Here is a 19,869-nt window from a genome sequence, read left to right as displayed (position 1 = left end):
CGGCAACTGGTGCAAACAAACATTCCCTGCTTCATTTGTACAACTACTTGATGGCAATTTATAATGTCAACATTCCATAATCCACAAGTGTGGTTCAATCCCAAGGAGGCCCAAAAATGTCAGAGATCATTAGCGAGCTCTCTACAAGTGAGTAGAAATCCGCTTCAAAAACTCGGTAAATAACTCGGTGAACCAGACCACGTAGTATTATTCGATGGCTTATAATCTCTGTTCTTAATTTTAATTAATTTAAAGTACGGCTTATTCATAGAAGTGTGCCGAGGAAAAGTGCAGCGATCCCAAAAACCAGCCAAGGTTAGGGAAGGCGATAAAAAAAGGAGTAGAGCTGAAGAAATCTCCTCGAAGAAACCAAGTCTTAATCATTTATTTGGGTGACCAATGCGTAATGGGAAGTAGGCCCGAGCCCCCACCTCCTCATTCAAGCTAAGTGGAACTTGGCTCACCAGCAAAACCCTTTGCTGATTAAAATATCTCGGATTTCTTATTTATTCATTTATCACTAGTCCACCTTATTTTTTCTGTCTGCATCGTTGATATTCAGTGTTTCTTCGATCGTGTTCTGCTCATCAAAAATTGTAGTTTCTGCATCGTCCAGACCAATGCAGACAACGTTTCCGCCTGGAATCCTATTCGCACCTGCATTGCAATAGGGACATGGGTTTTCATCATCTGACTCCTCAACCCGTGGCCTTATGGCCCTTATGGCCCTTATCCGAATTAGCCTGTGTTGCTTAAACAGACACTGTAGACGATGAGCTATAAAGAGCACGGGCAGCAGAAGGAACGCCGCCACTGATACACTTATCCAATAGCCGTTCTGTAAGGATGAACAATAGAATCGATCGGTAAGTCGAATAAAATAACAACATTTTGTGAGGAACTACTTACTATGGGGTCAACCATGCGTTTGCAAACCAAGTCAAGGCCGCGATCGTATATGTAGGTCAGAGGTTTGCAGCGACCGATCTTTGTCTTAGCCTCCCTGATTATCATTCTGAGATAGTCCTTGAGTTGATTATCAATAGTCTCGGTTAAGTTTTTGCCAAGAGAAGAAATAAATTTCGTTCCTCTATTTTGTATAAATTCCTCAACATCAATTATTCTCTGTCTTAATATTTTCATGGAATCGGCAAGGTTGTAATTCCGGTGGGCCATATAATACTGCAGCCAATTTGTATTTTTACCTACCCAATAAAATACTCTTTGTACTTCGGGATAATACTTATGTTTGATTGACTTGAGGCTAACATGCGCGTTTTGGAAAGCTACAGAGGCGGCAGCAAAGTTACTCCACGATAGCGACTGCCCAAAAGCGGTGAAACTCTCCCCGAGCTCATTTAGTTTCAACCTGTCGAGACGTGGACAAACTAAATCCATCCAGTTTTGCCTCTGAAACAATCCTAAAGTTGTTTCCTCAAGGGAGACTAAAAATACATCTCGGTCAGCATCCGTCAGTATAAATTCCTTTGACAAATCTAAATTTTGATCAAATTTCCTTTCCCCGACTGTCACTAGCTTCAGTCGAAGAAAATCGTCTATGTCAAAGATTTTATTATCTTGCAGAAATGTAAAGAAATAGTCGTCGCCTTGGCACGCCTTGACAACACTCGATGCTCTGATTGGCTTGCTTGATTTATTGGCAGCTCGTACATCCACATTCCGGAAAGAAAACATCGTTCGGAGATCGATCTCTGAGTCTAGGTTTTTTAAAAGCGCACTCGACTTCAGTTCGCTCAGTGGTGCACATGCGCCTTTGTACGCCACACCACCAATCACAAAATAAAAAAGCACCACTATCAGCATGACGGATATCGCACAAAATATCAAAACCATGCCTCTGCCAGGACAATTTGTATTAGTTAAGGGAGCTCTTTAATAATCTCAGAGCACTCACAGTATCAAAATGTACGATGCCATCTTTGTAGTGAAATACTCATTGCTCGCTCCGGTGGGACGTTTTGCCAGACATCCGATAACCAAAGCCACAATCAGGACTGACAGTATCTAATTAGGAATTTTGGGCTTAGATTGGAGGAACCAGACACGCAGACATTCACTACACATTCATTTAGGTACTCACCACAAAGAGAGCTACAGATATATATTGAACGACAAAGTTGCGTGTTTCATTAAATTTATCGTAAAGATCCTCAAACGCCCTGCTCGCACGTAAAGTGGCAAGATAAATGTCACTTATGACCACATCAATTATTTCTTCTATTCTCCTCGACTCCTCAGCTAAAATCAGCCTTGCCTTACGAATGTCTCGAATTATTGGTGGTGAGACTCGTTCCAACTCGTCCTTAATCTTTTGACTAACAACACGGAGACGCGGCAGCCATTTTTTGTGTCGAGTCCCAATCGTTTTTTGGAATTCAATCAGATCATCATGCATTGCTACCGCATCGGGCCACTAGATAGAGAGTAATTGCAAAGATTCCGTAATGTTGGTATTGGTAAGTATTCACCTCATCCAAGTGTAGGCATCTGCTTGTATCCACAAACTCAATTCCTGAGGTTTGCAGAAACTTCATGCATTCAAAACTGCCACAGAGAACCACCGCCGCATAGTTAATGTCGCGCTTTATTGCCCGGAGACCTGAAAACAACATCCAGTGGTAGTGAATATAACCAAAAAGTGAATATACAAAGAACGAGCACGAACTATAGTGCCTTGTACTCTCCCTATCCATCATCTCTACACCTAATGACAAATATTCTAGCTGCTTCCATACCGCACAGTCCGTTACATCTCGATATCTACCACTCTCTCTATTTCCCCCAATGAGTGGGAGAGAATACGAGCTCGCGACTAGGGAGTCAGCCATTGGATTGTTTTGTTCATTCTGACTAAAATAGAAATGATTGTGTGACAGTGTGATATCTTCCTAAAACATAACACTACGATAGGAGTCTGCAAACAAAATTCCGCCGATCTAGCTCTTATAGTCTCTGAGATCTAGGCCTCAAACGGAACGGACATACTTTGTACACATTTATTGATTATAAGCATAGCTTAGGATTCTTACTAAGAAGATTTTATTGTACTTCATACTTTAGAATTGTTAACGAGAGGCTGAAATAGTGCGGTACCAGTCTGTTGTTGTGTTCATGAGATGAACCCGCTGCTCTTGAAACATCCTTTTTATACCCGATACTCAAAATCAGTATAGGGGTATATTAGATTTGCGGTGAAAATGGATGTGTGTAACGTCCAGAAGGAAGCTTTTCCGACCCCATAAAGTATATATATTCTTGATCAGCATCAATAGCCGAGTCGATTGAGCCCTGTCTGTCTGTCCGTCCGGTCGTCCGTCCGTCCGTCTGTCCGTCTAGTGCACAGAGACTATAAGAGCTGGAGCAACGACATTTTTTATCCAGTCTTTTGTGATATGTCGCTGTTACAAGTGTATTTTAGAACTTCGCCCCGCTCACTTCAACCCCCTCAAAGGAAAAAAATCTTTGGCATCACCAATTTTAAAGATACGAGAAAAGCAAAGGAGCAGAATGTAGAGAATGACAATATCTACATATGTATGTACATGTATCTACATAAATGACTCCTTCTATGTGGTTCAGTGATTTTTGTTTGAAAGTTACTACGTCGATATCTGTCATTTTAGCTAGAGCTGTCTCTTATGCTGGCTGTGTAGATATATTTACATACATACATATGTGCTAAATTTATGATATACATATGTATACATATCTATACTTTATGGGATCAAAAATGATTCCTTCAGCATGTTACATAAATCCTCATGAGTTTCTCTTTGGTTACCGGGTATAAATACAATTTTTATCTTACCATTTCTTAGTTTATTTGCATAATCCATACCAACATATGTTTCGTCACTAAGCCATACCAAAGCCCTAGTGGTTTTATAAAATGAAAGATAAGAGATATGTCCGGCTAGTTCCGCAATGGAATTACCCTCTGCGACATCGCTTAAGTCCCTAAACAAATGTTTCGGTGCATCTGTGGTGGTTGGGGTATAAATAAATACATACATACATATATGAGATTAGAGAAGAGGTAAATTGAATTACGTCATACCCATGATAGTACTGATCAGATGTGTCGACAGCTCCTCATAGTTTTTCACAAACAAATGATGAACATGATCGCTGACATCCTTCAGAAAGTTGCAAGTGTCTATGCTACCCATTTCAAGAGTCTTTTTAGTGTTTTCTAGGCCGCGCTCTAGCATGCCATTTGAGAGGACGGCCAGGACCATACTACCACTGTTAACTCAGAAAGAAAGAACAAATAAAAATAAAGAACGAAAGAAAAGAAAAAATTAATCCGCATTCGGGATAAAACAGAGCCATAACCTACGCGATTAATGGAAGGATCATAATCAAGCAGGTGCTCCAAAGAAGAGTTTTCCTCATATTTGAACCCGAATGGCAAGCTGGACATCCCAGCGAACAGCGATGGCAACATAAGCAGAAATACACAACACTGTTCCATGCGAACAAGATAAGCATGTCATTAATGGTTTTGCGAAAAGATACAACATGATGTACTCACCCTACAAAGGGTGCCAGGATAATCACAACAACCAAAAAGAATATCCAAAACCACATAAGCCAAAATGCGTTTAACCAACCCGCCCAATCATCCTTTATAACTTTCGGCCCCAACCTCATGTTGTCGTTACCGAAGTCCGTTATGAAGCCTGGATCAAATATTTGATTACGTTCACTATTAACCAGAAATCATCAAATCGGGTCTCACTTACCTCTTGGCATGGTCGGATCAAGTGGAAACATTTTGTCAAAAAAGGTTCGCGAAAATTTGAAAACAATATCCACCCACATTTTTGTGACATTCTGTCTCTTGGAGTAATTCATTGAAGGCTCGAACCTTGAGTATTCAATACTGGGAAAGTGCAGTACCCCCATTTGCTCGTGAGAGGTGCCATGTCCCGAATATCCTTTGCGCCAATATGAGAAAGGGGGATCATCTGGTGGGTTTGCACTGGCGGTACTCTCATAAACCCGAGTGACCAGCACAATCAGAAGTATAGCCGCACAGAGAGTGGCGGTCGTCAGAGTCCCCTCCATTTTTCGCTCTCTTCTGTTCCTGGCACAATTAGCCACGGGTCTAATCCGTTTAGACTCCGTAATTATACATTCGGTCATTATCTCTAGGGTTCTGTTCTTTAAATACCTCCGACCGCGAATATCAAAAAATCAAACTTATGTTCATATACTAAAGGAAGACTTTAAGTTAAATATAGACGGGAGAACCATCATATGAATTCGTCAAACCACAAACAAAGCTTCATGCTCGTACATAACACTCACCAAGTTTATAGAGATAGCATCCTCAGATGTAAATAACACTTAATTTTTAATTTACCAAAAATTTCGAGCTGGTATTGAAAATTTACAAAAATTTTTTTGTTCGTTTCTCTTTTATTTCAATCAAAACTAAGTATAAGATTAAATTCAGAAGCTACTGAAATAAAAAAAATCTGCTTAACAGAAGAAAATAAAAACAATGACACTAGATTTAGCTTAGGTTAGGGACGAAACCTCCCTCCAGCGCAACCCCGCCAGCAGCAGTATCCAACGACAAGCTCATCAGCAGCAACACTGTATTTATTTTAGCACTGCTACCACAAGCAGCAACGACCGCTGAGTATACCTATCCAGACTAGTCCTGGCCTCCTGCTGCGGCATCCTGCAGGGGAAGCTAGTACCACGAGCAACAATCAGTCAGCGCAGGCTAATGGGCCAGCAAGGTATCGCTTTTCATAATTACATAAAAATGTAGTTATTATGTAGCGAATTTGTAGTTAGTGTGTAGTTACCATGTAAGGAAATTAATTTAGTGAAAATTGTGTTTTGCTTAAACCATATTTCATAAACAACCCAATAAACATGAGAACTTAAAATTAGCCAGTCTTATAGAAAAGTGATTCATCAATTGGATAAAATTATGAGTTCAGAGCTGAAGGTCCTGACTAGCTTGTAATATTCAACCGAATATCAAAAACGAGGAATATGATTTACTATCATGGACAGCGAACGATTAACCCATTTTAGACCAGAAGGTAATATAACACACTTTACGAAAATTATGAAACTTGATGAATTTTAACGTAGTTCAGATAAAAGATATTTTGGTATTATTTGTTTTAAGAAAAGAGTAGGGGATGGATCTACAAGGAACATTTAAAAGCAGTATTATTATCGCGGTTTATCTCAACCTAATTTAACCTGTTTAATTACAGGGGGGTTAGGTGGGCTAAAGAGCCAAGAAAAGAGACGAGAAAAGTAAGCAAATTTTATACGTCAACTTGTGCGGCTAAGTCATTTGACAATTGTTTTCCAACTAATTCCAGTAAAAAATGGCTTCATTCCTGGCACGAACCGGCGGACCACTAATCGAGTCCGTTAGACCCAAGACCGTTCAAAAGGTAGGTGCAGTGCAGTATGGATTTATTTGCCATTTAAGCAAATGCAAAATAAGTCACTTTATATAATAATGGCAAAAAGAGACACAACGGCAAGGGTGAAGAGGGGCCGCTTTCGCACTCACTCACGCATACAGATGTGGATAATGGAGCATGACCAGCTGTCAGAGGGGCTGTCTGTGCTGTTGTGTTGCTTAGAAAAGTTTTCAATAATTTCGTGTGCAGTTGAATTTCATTAAAAAAAGTAAAGTAAAAGCAAACATTTGTAAGTGGTAAAGTCAATGATACATATGTAAAGCCCCGATCCGATTAGTTTGCACCTAGAGACAGCTGGCAGCCACCTGACTAGCGGTGTGTCAGTGTGACGCAACACTGCAGTGCCTGTGCGTCTATGTGTGTGTGTGTGTGCTTATGCTTGAGAGTGTGCTAATGGATAACGGTGAATAGACCTTGAATTCTTTAATTTTCTCTTTATTCAATTTTTTATATCAATGAGCATATGAAACCTGTTGCTTTAAGTGTCGTGGCCTGGTCGCACTAATTAAAATTCGTATCTATGTGAATTAGTCTTAGTTATCGTCTAAAATACACCATTTACCGTAAGAGCTTCTATTAACCCACTTTTGATTTCGTTTTTGTTTTTGTTTTTGTTGGGTTGTTGGGTTGTTGGAGGGCAGGGATGAGTTTTTCTATGATTCATGGAACCGTATTCTCAGGGCGTTTGTATTCTTTATACATGCTATCTAATATATGTGTGTACATACATATGTAAGACAATCAATTCTCTTATCCTTCGCAGATCCTCAGCTATGCTCCCGTTGCGCTGCAACAATTGCGAAACCTGAACGTGCAGGAACATGTCTCGTACACTCTCCTCAACGAAAGTGGAATCCCAACACCGCGGTAAGAATGGACACTAATCAAAGTATCGGTCCAAAGTGCAAACAACGCGCCGCGTTGTCGCTGACGCTTTATATTGGACTTTAGCCAGAGTAACACTGCACCGATTAGCGATTGGCGTACGAAACGAGTCATAATTTGCATTAATTAACTGGCCTGGGTCTGGGGTAAACAAACCAATGAACAGACCTTGACCGAACGAAGACCGAGAATAACTGCAGATGATAAGGGGAGATAAGGTGTAACATATGTATATGTAGTGTAGATCGCATGAAATGACAAGGGTCAGTGACGTGGGCAGAGATAAGTCCGTGATTGTTATACATTTGGGAATTGAGAGTAGCAGTCATCATATATGTGGATTATTGAGCAGACGGAAGGCCATAATCGTACGATCATATTTTCTATGGGAATCACTTCTGTCATCTAAATGACCGATCAACCTTGAAATATACAAATTTCCAGCCTTCACAGGTTACAAATTTGACTTTGATGAGGCTGCTAATAATATACTATAAATAGGGCTTCTTTATCAATTATTTGTTATTACCATAAGGTATTCAGCATTTTTTTTAGGAGTTTAAGATCCTTTAAGAACTTGATTTAACTTTATTTCTTCTATCCCTTACAGCTTCGCTGTGGCCAAGAATGGCAAGGAGGCGAGCGATATTGCCAACAAGCTTAAAACAGACAATCTTGTGCTCAAGGCGCAAGTTCTGGCCGGCGGTCGCGGCAAGGGAACTTTTAAGAATGGCCTAAAGGGCGGCGTGCGTGTGGTCTACGAGTAAGTTAATGTTTAAGTGTTGTAGAATGCTAAAATTAATGTTCTTTATTTAGTGCCAAGACCGCCGAGGATATTTCCTCAAAAATGATTGACCAACTCCTGATTACCAAGCAAACCGGAGCCGCTGGTCGCATCTGCAAGAAAGTGATGGTTGCCGAGAGGAAATTCCCCCGCCGTGAGTTCTACTTTGCCGTCATGATGGAGCGTGCCTTCAATGTGAGTTGAATCATGTAAAATTCGAAAGGAAATACAACTAGAGAAGTGCTTTGCAGGGTCCCGTTTTGATTGCCTCGAAGGAGGGTGGCGTGGATATTGAGGAGGTGGCCAAAGAGAACCCCGATGCCATTATCTACGAACCCATCGACATTGCCAGGGGTCTGACCGAAGAGCAGGCATGCAAAATTGTCGAGAAAGTCGGCCTTGGCGGCGACGGTGCCGATGAGCATATCAAGATGCTGCTCAACCTATACCAGCTGTTCGTGAAGAAGGATGCTCTCTTGGTGGAGATCAATCCCTATGCCGAGGATGCCATGAGTGGCTGTAAGTTCTCTAAATGTGTTCGTGTTAAGTGTTCTTTTATTTAATCCATTTAATGCATGTAATCCTATCCCAAAAACACCTAACCCATTCCCAACTGTAAAAAACCATGGATTTCATATTTTTCTGTCCAGGCTGTGAGTATGCATGAAACCGTTATTCCATCAATTAAGCAATCAAATCACTATCTGAATCCGTATATCCATTATCAAATCTAATAAATTTCAAAACATTCTTAAAGTCTTTGCATTGGACGCCAAACTGCGGTTCGATGACAATGCAGAGTTCCGTCAAAAGGAGCTGTTCTCTATGCGGGATTGGACCCAGGAGGATCCCAAGGAAGTGGAGGCAGCCAAATACAATTTGAATTACATTGCTCTAGACGGCACCATCGGCTGCATGGTGAACGGTGCCGGTTTGGCCATGGCCACAATGGACATCATCAAGCTGTACGGAGGGGAGCCGGCCAACTTCCTGGATGTGGGTGGCGGAGCCACTGCCGATGCTGTTAAGGCTGCCTTCAAGATCATTACCTCCGACAGGAAGGTGCTCTGCCTGTTGGTTAATATCTTTGGCGGCATTATGCGTTGCGATGTCATTGCCGAGGGCATTATTGCTGCTGCCAAGGATCTGAATCTTAACTTGCCCATTGTTGTGCGCCTCCAGGTGAGTTGGAAATGATATATATCTTTAATTTTTGGTAGAATACCACGTATAATAATATTCTTAATAGGGCACCAAAGTGAAGGAGGCTCGCGAACTTATACGCGCATCTGGTCTGAAGATTTTGGCACGTGACGATCTCGACAAGGCGGCCGATCTGGCTGTGCATTTGGCCCAGATTGTAAAGTTGGCGCGCGAAATGAAAATGGATGTGAACTTTGAGATTCCCGCCGACCAAAAGTAGATAAATCATGATAAATAATGGCTAAGTCAACTATCTTACTACCACAAAGCAAAAACCAAGTCAAACTCTTACTCAACGTGGAACCACACACACAAAAAACAAAACAAAACTACTCAATGGAAGAAACGCCATAGCTTTGTAGTTAGAGAACATTATGTATTCGTTACGATCGGTCGAAATAATTGATGAATGATGATAATTTTGCAAAAATGTTTAGTTTAAAGTTTAAACAACCCATAAAGTCGTAATTGTTGATAGTCCAGTCATAAGATATATGGCTAGATAATTCGAATAATCCATCACGTTGAGTGTTCTCTTTGCACCTAAACAACAATTTGTGTATCTATTATCACCATTAAAGTGCACGAAACAGATAGAGTAAAAATTAAGGAACAAATGCCATCGGTCCAATTGTGATTTTTGACAAATTCAATTAACTTTTATTTATTGAGAAATTGCGAAACTGCTTCGGAAGTAGTTCCCTAGATTCAGATTGTGTATTATTTGTGCAATTTAGTTTGCTTCAAATTAAAACTCAAAACAATCATAAAGCTTAACACATTTTTATTGGTTAATTAGTTAATTTCAATCATAATTCATTTCTAATATATAAATCCATTTGCTGTATACCCTTAGGGGCAAGGGCAAGAAGAAGGAATGTAAGGAAGAGAAAAGCAAGAAAGAGGAAGAGAAATGCAAGAAAAAGTAATCCAAGAACATCTGCGATTAGCCAACAATAAAAAAACTCAACAAAAATGGCCTGGCCAAAATGGGAATCTACAAGGATTAACAAGCCAAAAGTGCAATGGTTTGCTGGAAAAACAATGGGAGTGTGCAAGCCAATTTTAAATTTCTAAAAATTCAAATTTTACCGCTTAAAAATGTTTAACATTTGATGAACTTTTTTTGAATTTTCCCGAGTAAAAGTTTTGATAGACATTTTTGTTTGTTTAAGGTTCAAGAATAGTTTTTGTGGTTTATTACGTTGTCTTAGAAACGATCGACTAGAGATAGTATGTGGGTCTGTTCCTGTTGCCGCCAGTCAGTGTCGCCATCGCCCAGATTGCCAGCGTATTCTATAATCGATAAAATGAAGCATGGTTTTGATTAGATACCGGGAAAAATTACCCCTCATGATGCTCCTGATGGTCTTCATTGAGGCCCCACGTAGGTTTAGAATCTGTAGCACACGTTGCTTGACCGTCTCCGAGGTGGAACTGACCTCCAGCAGTATGTAGTCGATGCGCTGGAGCGTGAAGAGGCCGCCAGTCAAGCGCTTTATATAGTTATTCTCCGCCTCCTCGTCCTCATCGATGCTGGGATCCTGTTAAAAAAGATTTAATTAGTTTTATATCACGATAGAATCTCAAGTAAAAAGTGTATAGCAACCGTAGGCTGCTGATCAATCTCCTTATCGATGGCCTCCACCTTGGCCAAATATTTGAGATGCAGTTCCAGTAGACGATCCACCTTCTCGTAATCGTTCTCGCTGAATTTGGACAGCATACGCTGGCGATGGGTGCCCTTGCAGTTGCGTAGCATCGAGGCAATGACGGAGCTGACATGCTCCTCATGCTCATCGGCCGACAGCAGACGTAGCTTGTTCCGTTTGGGTGTCTTCATGAACAGTGGGAAAATGGTGCGCAGTCCGAGGATCTCCACGAATTTGTTGCAATTGTCGCGACCATCCTGGCCGGCCATAGCATGATCGAGTACCTTTAGCGAACCGTTGCGGGACATTTTCTTCTCGCGCAGCATCAGATTCATTAGCTGCAGTCCCTCGCCGTTGAGGAAGCGATCGCGATTCTCCTTGGCCATCAGAGCGGAGCAAAGGCAATTGAAGAGATTCTGCATGTACTCCTGCTCCTCGTTGCTTGCCGGATCGTGACGCTTGTAAACAGCCAGCTGTTGGAGCAGCACATCGACTCCTTCGATCGAGCCGAGCAGAAGGCGATTGTCGTTCTCCGTTTGTATCAGGATGGACAGAATCTCGCTGCAATACAATTTGTTCGGATCAAAGGGAGTCTTGCCCTTGAGGCGTTTTAGCAGCCATGCCAGCAGCCCCTGCTCGGCAGCTTCTCGCACGAATTCGCCATCGATCTCTGTGAGGTTCTCCACGATGGCCAATGTGTTGTGTACACCGTCGGCTTCCTCCTTCACCTGCTCGTTGAGACGTTCCAGGTTCTGGACTAGCAAAGCGCAGATTTGTTCCTTCCGCAGGGCCTCGATCAAGGCCTGGGCTCCCTCTTGACTCTCACCTAGAATATCGACATCGGTCACCTCCTGCAGCAGATCGACAATGGCCACAGCAATGTCTGTGTTCTGATGTGCAAGCAGCTCCAGCAAACTGTGCAGTCCGTGCAGCTCCACAAGCAGTGGATAGAGATCTGGTACGGTGGCCACGCCTTTCAGCTCCTGAATGACTGTATGAAGCTCAAGTTCGGAGTCCATGAACTTTTCGGGATTTTCGACAAACTTGATGCGCATCTCCTGGTTCTTCAGGTTGCGCTTCTCGAATACCAAGATCAATTTTTTCAGCCCCTGCTCATCCAAAACATCGCCATCGGTCTCCTCGTTTTCCACATAACGCATGATGTTCAGCCGCTCTTCTTCTGTCAATTCTGGGTCTAGTTCGAATGCGTTGCTGGCTGTGGTGGAGCTGCTGCTGCCCTGTTTTCCATAATTGGCCGTCTCCTTGGCCTCGGCAATGCGCCGAATGCGTTTGGCCTTCTCATCGCTACCGCCACCGCCCCGTTTTCCAGCGGTTGTCTCTGGCTCAAAATCTTCATCGTCCTCGTGCGGTCGTTTTGGGGTCTGCTCAGGCTGGTAGGAACATATGTTCTTGGTTGTGAATGTTTATTCGAAAGACGAACAAATATACCTACCTTGAAGGCCAACAGTTCGCCGATATCCATCTCGGTTTTATCCCAATTTAAAAAAACAATTTTACATTTAAGGAGTTAGGGATGCTAAATATATATTGATATGTACATTAAGATATCGATATATATCTTCCCTGTTCGATAATAGATATGAAGACTAGACTGAAAAACAATAATATGATATGAATTTTTTCTGGAATATATCATCAAATGAACAACTTTTTTAGTTCAAGGAAATCGAAACTATTTTTCTGTTGCTAGACGCGATAACACTGTATGATTTATATTGCTGGTTTCACACTTTTCAATTGAAGTGTAGTGTAGGTGAAAAAAATATCGGTATTTTTGTGCGATAGGCGGACCGAATTTGGCGGTTACATTTTAAAAATAATAATATTGCCGACATCCGATTTTTTATTGTTTTTTTTTAAATACTAAAAGAATCACCTCTGAAAATACATTTTCAAAATAATAAAACACAAGCTGTACTTTTACAAATCGTTTCGAATGTTTTTATTATAAGTTAAGAAAGTCATAAATTAATACAAAATTAATTAAACTAACTGATGAGACAGAATAAAGCGCAGAGCGAGAGAATTGAAAGACTGTTGCAAAGAAGTAGCTAAGCCTGAAAAACTCTTTTAAGGACACTCACAATCGGAAAGTTACTAGTACAAAAGGTATCAGGAGCAGAACCGCATCATAAATCATCGTTTCGTCCCAGGTTAGCTCCCATTTTTAAGAAAATATCATTTTTGGTTTATTTGGAGAGTCGCTGCTCCATCTAGCCCACTTCCCAATTGATCTCAAATACGCAGATTGGGGTTTGTATAGCGCACGTACTTCAGCAGGGCATCGTTCTCTTCGCAGACAAACGACTTCTTATGGTGGCAGGCCACATCGTGCCAGTTGACACCATCGTTGTAGAACTGGTTCAAGAGAGCCAGACAATTCTCCGGTGCACCATTCTGCTTGAATTCACGGTTATCGGGCTGGGGCAGGCCAATGCCGCCGGTGGGAGACCAATCGCCCTGGGAACGCTCCGTGCTGGGGGCCAACTTCTGCAGAGTGGCGGTCCAGAACCAGCCGTTAATGTTCGTGGGCTGCAGATCGGGACGGTCACAGCCCTTGAAATCGCACAAGCGACCGCTGGTCCAGATGTATTTCACCTGACAACGAAAAGGATTAGAGATTAGAATTGTAGTAGCTATTTTTGACTGCTTAAGCACCCCTACTACATTTAATGTTAATACTTGAAGAGAGGCCAAAACCAAATACATACATACATATATCTAAAGTTCATTGCTCTTTTGGAGGTGTTAAAACATGCCTATGCAAGAAAGTGCAGCGTTGGCATCGAATCAAACTGGATAAAAGCGACAAATTACAATAGAAATTTAAGTTGGTAACTGTTTTGGGCCTGTCACGCCCAAACAACTATTATTTAGCGCTGAAAGCGAACCCATTCCCAATCCAAATCCCAATCCCGTGCCATGTCCGCGCCCTTCTGCTGGCTGCCGCACCCGAGGCTGTCAACATTTCAAGTGAACAAAACCACAAAGGTCTGCGCCCATCAGTCACTTTCACCAGATGGGCCATAAAAATTGTTTTGTTAAAAAGGTATAAAACGAAAAAAAAAAAAAAAAAAAAGGAAAAAACCCCCCAGAGACAAGCGGCAGACAGACAGGCAGACAGTCAGAGATGGTAAGGTCTACCGTCTAGCCTTTTGGGAAAACTCCAATGAGCGCAGAGCTGAAACAAATTTATGGAGATTGATTTTGGGTTTGGTTTTGGTCGGTTGCCGGCTGGCTCATCAGGCTACGAAGGAGAGGGTGGGGCATTGCGTCGCTATTGTAATTGTTCAAATCGGACAGTCGAATGCATTTGCCCCATAGCGGAAGCACCAAATGAATGGTGCTTTGTGCCTGCCACCTGTCGGCTGCATTCAATTGTAATGCAAAGTAAAAGTGAACTTAACCGGTTGATATGTATGTCTGGAGGTGGAGGACACAACAATCCATTAGGAAAGTGGGTTTGTTGGATAGGCATAGAGCCAAAGAGGAAAGAGTATTCGAAAGTTGGAGCCAAAAACTGGCTGAAGTGGGTGACGGAAGAACTTTCTCAATTGAAATGGGTTAAGATATCAAATAATCTTTGGAAGATCTTTGTAAGATCTGCAGGGTGGAGAATGAATGATTTCATGATTTTTTGATTTTTTGCTATCTACTGAACTATTTTGGAACGTCCTTTAAGTTATAGAAACAGTTATACTATATTTATTAGCTTATACTTCTTGAACCAAAGACATATTTAAAATATTCCAAAATTGTTCATATATATCTGTTTTTAGCCTCTGACAAGTTTGTGGCTTTAGTCTTCTCATTGGAAAATTTCACTTCCTCCTTGATTAGTCGCAAAATTTGGTGTGAAATGAATCCGTTTGCGTGCTCAAAATTTGCTAATTTGTTAAGTAATTTCATTTAGATGGTTTTCCGCCAAGGTTTTCCCACCAGACACCACAAACACACACACACACACAACCAAACTTTCGTTTTCAATTTTGCCGCTTTCTCACGTAACTCAGGCATGAGAAGAGCAGAGCCATTGGATGCGAGCTGCGAGATGGGATGGTGGACGGTAAATGGTAGATGGAAGATGGAGAGATGAGAGATGCGATTGGGAGGGGAGAGATGAGCCTACCTGACCACAACGCTAAACTTGACACTTGTTCGTCTCGATGGGATGGGATGGGATGGGATGGGATTTTCTGTTGCATAAGTCATCATCAGGCGACTGACTCCATGCATTCGTGTGCGAAATTGCCCCGACCGACAGCTGGGAAAAGTTTTTGTTGTATTTTTATGTTTTTGATGTGGTTTTGTTTATGTGTAATTTCACATTGAACTTTGTAGTGCGATGTTAATGGGAGATTTCGCAATTAATTTTTGTTATGTTGTGCATCCGAAAAATTAAGGTCAATCTCAAGTTGTGAGATCTCGGAAATGAGAGCCTCACGTCCCTTACCCAGAGTTCACATGTGACATGTGACTAAACGAAAGTCAAACACAACTCAACTCCAACGAGAAGTGACATAATGTCATGTAAAAACCAAAAATAACCATCGAAAAAACTGTTCAGCGACCGACATCATAAATTATTGGCAAACCTCTTTGACTTCCAATTCATTTTGAAGGTGTAAAAATCCACATCACATTGATATGGTTTAGTTTTATTAATGAGGTGCACGGGCAACATAAAAGTATATTTAAATATATGTACATATATACATATACACACATTCGTAAAGGTAACACCTTTCGATGGTGCGGTTCACAAATAGCCCATGAGTTGCAGAAATGTTTCTGTTATTTCGATGGATTGGATCTATTTGTTGGATCAATCAAACCTCAACAAGTTGATCAAGCAGGTGCCGTGAATGTGGGGCCAATTTTTATTGTCTGGCCTGTGTCTGGACTTGGGCTGAATGTCTGGTCGAGTGGGGTTTATATAATAATTGGGTTTTGGGGTGTCCGTAAACGTGTATTTGAAAACAATTCAACAAATACATATGTATATTCAGTTGTTTTTGGGTAAGTTTTGCTTTGAAGAAATGTGAGTATAATATTTATCACATTTAAGGTGTTAATGCAACATTTTTTGCAAATAGAAAATTGTAAAATTTGTATAATTTTTTGAGTGGAATTTTTATTGTTTTATGAGATTCTAATAAAAATAGAAAATAATTGTATTTGCCACCTTTATGCAACTAATATTTTTGGGTCCCGACAACATTTTTAAGAGTTGTATTCGAAAATTAACCTTATTTCTTTCCTTACTTTTTTGAAAGATTTTATTCATAATACAAAGAACTTGAATAAAAAATGATGTATATTTAAAACCATTTTCCTCTACTCTCGAAAAGGCCCCAATAATAGGGTTTGTTGCTTGAGTCTTTTAATTTCCATTGGAAATCAAATATAATTATTGATTAACCAAATTTATATTTATAAATAGAACCTCTATTGTATGGAAATCATGAGCATATCCGTATTTTAATTACTCTATGACACAGTTTTTCCCAAGACAATGAGAAACTCAAATTATAAAAATTAATGAGAAATTGCTTTCCATCTAAAGTACTTTAATCCACAAATGTTTGTGATATTTTCTTCTCCATTAACCCCCTCCCAAGTATTTTACACTCTACTTACATTCTCGCCAACGACACGCTGCTTGATCCATTCGTTCTCCAGGCTCGTCTCCAGCGACACGGAGTCCATGCAGCGTCTGCGGCAATAGTTCCTGGCCGTTAGCCAGTCCTCCTCGACGCCCTTCAACTGAGGGTCACGCCAAGAGAAGAAGTATCTAATGAATCACAAAATAGAGAACAGAAAGAAGGAAATCATTTAGCTATAAGAATTTCCCCGATATGAACTCTGGCACTCACCCCTTGCCATCGGGAGTCTTCTCGTGGATGATGCGCTGTGCGCACAGCTGGGGATTTGGGGGCTCCAGGCGACCGTTCTGGAACTGAGCGGAGCCCAGGCCCAGCACACTCAACAAACACACTCCGGCGACAATGAAAGCTTTCATTTTCTCTGCTTCTTTCTTTTCAACACTTTATTAAGACACGCACACGCACGCACAATCTGTGGGAATTCAACTGTTTTCTGGTACACGCGACCGTTTGACCGTTCGACTAGCTCTGATCAACTGGGAATGACACAAACATTTTGTCAGCACCCCGATTTATATATGGCCAAAGCCTCAGCAACGGCCTCAGCCACAGCCACAGCCACGCCACTCCACTCCACTCGATTCGATTCGGACAGAGATACTCGTACAGAGAGTGAGAGACAGAAGAGAGCTCGTGCCAGGCCCAATGTGGGGGTTTGGCTTGCCGATGGAGAGGGTCTGGTTTTTTGAGTGTGGAAAATTTGTTGGCCGCTGCGACTGCGTCTGCGTCTGCCTCTGCGTTGCATGCAATCTTGAATGTTAAGTGGCCGAAACTGGAGAGGTGGATCGCATCGTTTTTGCACCACTTAGCTTTGAATGGGCTCCAATGGATTGGCCTAACTCCCCATCTAATTAGCCACACAAATACCCCAGAGTGTCCCCTGTTTTTGTTTTTGTTTTTGTTTTTGTTTTTTCTGTTTTCTTTTTGGCACAGCAAATTCGTATTTTGATGGTATTTGTCTTCAGACAATTTGCATAATTGAATGCATTTCGAGCCATTGTTTGCTGTGTTTTTCGTATTTGTTTTGTTTCAGAAATATGTATGTATTTTACCATTGCTTTTGTCGTTTTCGTGGGTTGGTTGCATAATCCTGAAGCTTGAATTGTTGATCAGAAATTGATTTGGAATGAAAGCCGCAAGTGACATACTATTTAGAGCTCTACTTTTAAATACTGGGACTTTTTTTTGGGTATTGAAAGAAAGATTCGTCGGTATTAGGTTCAGAGGAGATTCTGTCACCGCCTTTAATAGATTTTTCAACCCCTACATGACCGATTATGAGCCAGAGTTCAGTTCTGGAAATCAAATGTAGTCTTTTACTTATCCCCGAACATCTACGGGTGTGGTTCGTGTCCCGTGTTACCCGTTTTACAAGTGTTTCCAACCATTACATAATGTATTCATAAACAGCCAGAAGATAATACCTCCAGGCACATGCCATTGCATAAGCATAAGAAATGATGCGAGCTCCATCTACATACATATACGTACTTTTCTCCTGAAAGCTGCGCGGCCCAGCCTCAGGCTCAGGCGCCCCAGCTTTGGACCCCGATCAAGGTCATAAGCGTGGAGTACGAAAATTTCACCAGTGGAAAGTGAAGAGTAAACCGACAAACACAAACACAAATACACACAAACCACAACCAAGACCCAACCCGAACCCAATTCACGCATTTCAACATGATTGCCCCGATCGGCGGGGAGGGGATCCGTCCGTGCTCGTCTTTGCAGCTTCACCTCACGTGCGGCAGAGCATGTCGGCTCCACCAACAACACAGAAACAACAGAGATCTCCATCTCTACCTCCACCTCCACTCCTCCGTCTTTGTCTCTCGCTCTTACTGTTGCTGTTGCTGTTGCTGTTGCTGTGAAATTTGTTGTTATTTTATGACAATCGGTAAAACGGCAAAAGTTATACGAAGGCAGGTGCCGCTCATTACCTTACCTGACACTTCTCTGGGGCACCTCTTGATGCGGATTATGCTCCGCTAAGTCGCAGCCCCGCCCATGTTTGTGCATGATTTTTTGAGGAATTTCGGTTGAATTTTACTTGTTTTTCTTTTTTTTTTGCCAGGGGTTTCGAAGAAGCGTTGTTTTGAGACGGGTTATTAAGCAGGAATGGTGGGAAACGTTTAAGGGATATTGCTGAAGTGGAAAAAAAGAATTTTAGACAAATGTTGGAAGTCGTTGAAATATAACTTTTCCAGAGCTAAAACTTCCATCCTCCCAGATAATTCTTCCCACATTCTTCATTCAATTTCAAAATCAAGTCAAATATTTCTCCACTTTTTTCAAGGTACAAATTTCCTCATTTTACAATTACGAATTCCCTACCGTATTGTAGCATTGAGAAATTCCAAATATTAAATTTCAAATTCAAATTGCTCTACGTGCATTTGTTCACAGCTAAAAATAGCAACAACAAAATAATAATGAAAATTATACAAAATTAAGCAATCCATTTCAAATTGGAAACACGTCTTCATTTAGCTTCTTTCTTTTTTAGGCAAACATAATTTATTGAATTTTTCGTTGAACTTTATGTATTACATGATTTGTTCAGTTCAGGTCACTTTGAAACATCATCAACATTTAATGATTATTTCTGTGGGCATATTTATGTGATAAGGAACTGGGAACTGGGTCCAACTGTCAATATATCAAGAGCTGCTCGGCTGCAAAGCCTATTCAAAAATTACCGCATCGCAAACAGACACATTTACGCAATGGGTTCCCAGACGACGGACGGGACTCGACTCGGACTGAAACTGAAACTGAGGCTGGGACAAAAATGGAGATGGAGACGAGACTGTGCTGGGGACTGGGCCTGGGCCTGGCCAATTTGTCGATGAGTTGGGTAAATATTAAAGGAGAAAGTGCCGTCGCTGACGGTTGGGTTGTTCGTTGTTTTTCATATTCGAAAATATTTTTGCACAAGTTACATATTGTTTAATTGTTTGCACAAAAAGAGAGTAGTTGTCCCAATTTCCACAAGTGTCGATAATTTATGCAAACATATTTCGGAAATAGTTACTTACTTGTGCAAAAAACCATCTGAACTTTGTTTATTCGTATGGATTTCCCCCTTAAATGTTTGGACTCAATGTCACTTTTGGACTGACCAAAGTTAAAAACTAAATTATCCGGCATGGCAACAACAACTACTCACACTA

The 19,869-nt window shown here is 41.2% G+C and overlaps 4 protein-coding genes across 4 annotated transcripts; 1 reads left to right on the top strand and 3 right to left on the bottom strand.

Annotated features, from left to right (window-relative positions):
• Nucleotides 1-341: 341 nt before the first annotated feature.
• LOC113566576 (prominin-like protein) lies at nt 342-5,239 on the bottom strand. Its single transcript, XM_026992784.1, has 10 exons — nt 4,767-5,239; nt 4,556-4,703; nt 4,361-4,486; nt 4,079-4,266; nt 3,830-4,000; nt 2,490-2,620; nt 2,102-2,434; nt 1,916-2,025; nt 910-1,858; nt 342-838 (listed from the first exon to the last, which is right to left on the bottom strand). The coding sequence occupies exons 1-10, from the start codon at nt 5,167-5,169 to the stop codon at nt 521-523; spliced, it is 2,877 nt and encodes a 958-aa protein (XP_026848585.1). The 5' UTR covers nt 5,170-5,239; the 3' UTR covers nt 342-520.
• A 1,144-nt stretch (nt 5,240-6,383) lies between these two features.
• Nucleotides 6,384-10,010, top strand: LOC6591489 (succinate--CoA ligase [ADP-forming] subunit beta, mitochondrial). The gene is made up of 7 exons (XM_026984718.1): nt 6,384-6,452; nt 7,249-7,352; nt 7,981-8,133; nt 8,187-8,349; nt 8,406-8,673; nt 8,912-9,336; nt 9,404-10,010. The coding sequence occupies exons 1-7, from the start codon at nt 6,384-6,386 to the stop codon at nt 9,575-9,577; spliced, it is 1,356 nt and encodes a 451-aa protein (XP_026840519.1). The 3' UTR covers nt 9,578-10,010.
• A 114-nt stretch (nt 10,011-10,124) lies between these two features.
• LOC6591488 (beta-catenin-like protein 1) lies at nt 10,125-12,521 on the bottom strand. The gene is made up of 4 exons (XM_002017346.2): nt 12,463-12,521; nt 10,967-12,400; nt 10,706-10,901; nt 10,125-10,653 (listed from the first exon to the last, which is right to left on the bottom strand). The coding sequence occupies exons 1-4, from the start codon at nt 12,490-12,492 to the stop codon at nt 10,568-10,570; spliced, it is 1,746 nt and encodes a 581-aa protein (XP_002017382.1). The 5' UTR covers nt 12,493-12,521; the 3' UTR covers nt 10,125-10,567.
• A 424-nt stretch (nt 12,522-12,945) lies between these two features.
• LOC6591487 lies at nt 12,946-17,170 on the bottom strand. The gene is made up of 3 exons (XM_002017345.2): nt 16,907-17,170; nt 16,671-16,824; nt 12,946-13,628 (listed from the first exon to the last, which is right to left on the bottom strand). The coding sequence occupies exons 1-3, from the start codon at nt 17,050-17,052 to the stop codon at nt 13,266-13,268; spliced, it is 663 nt and encodes a 220-aa protein (XP_002017381.1). The 5' UTR covers nt 17,053-17,170; the 3' UTR covers nt 12,946-13,265.
• Between the last annotated feature and the right edge of the window lie 2,699 nt (nt 17,171-19,869).

The sequence above is a fragment of the Drosophila persimilis genome, unplaced genomic scaffold, assembly GCF_003286085.1.
Source record: "Drosophila persimilis strain 14011-0111.01,24,50 unplaced genomic scaffold, DperRS2 tig00000000-arrow-pilon, whole genome shotgun sequence".
In the NCBI taxonomy this organism is placed as follows: Eukaryota; Metazoa; Arthropoda; class Insecta; order Diptera; family Drosophilidae; genus Drosophila; species Drosophila persimilis.
This window is presented reverse-complemented; position numbering and strand designations above follow the sequence as displayed.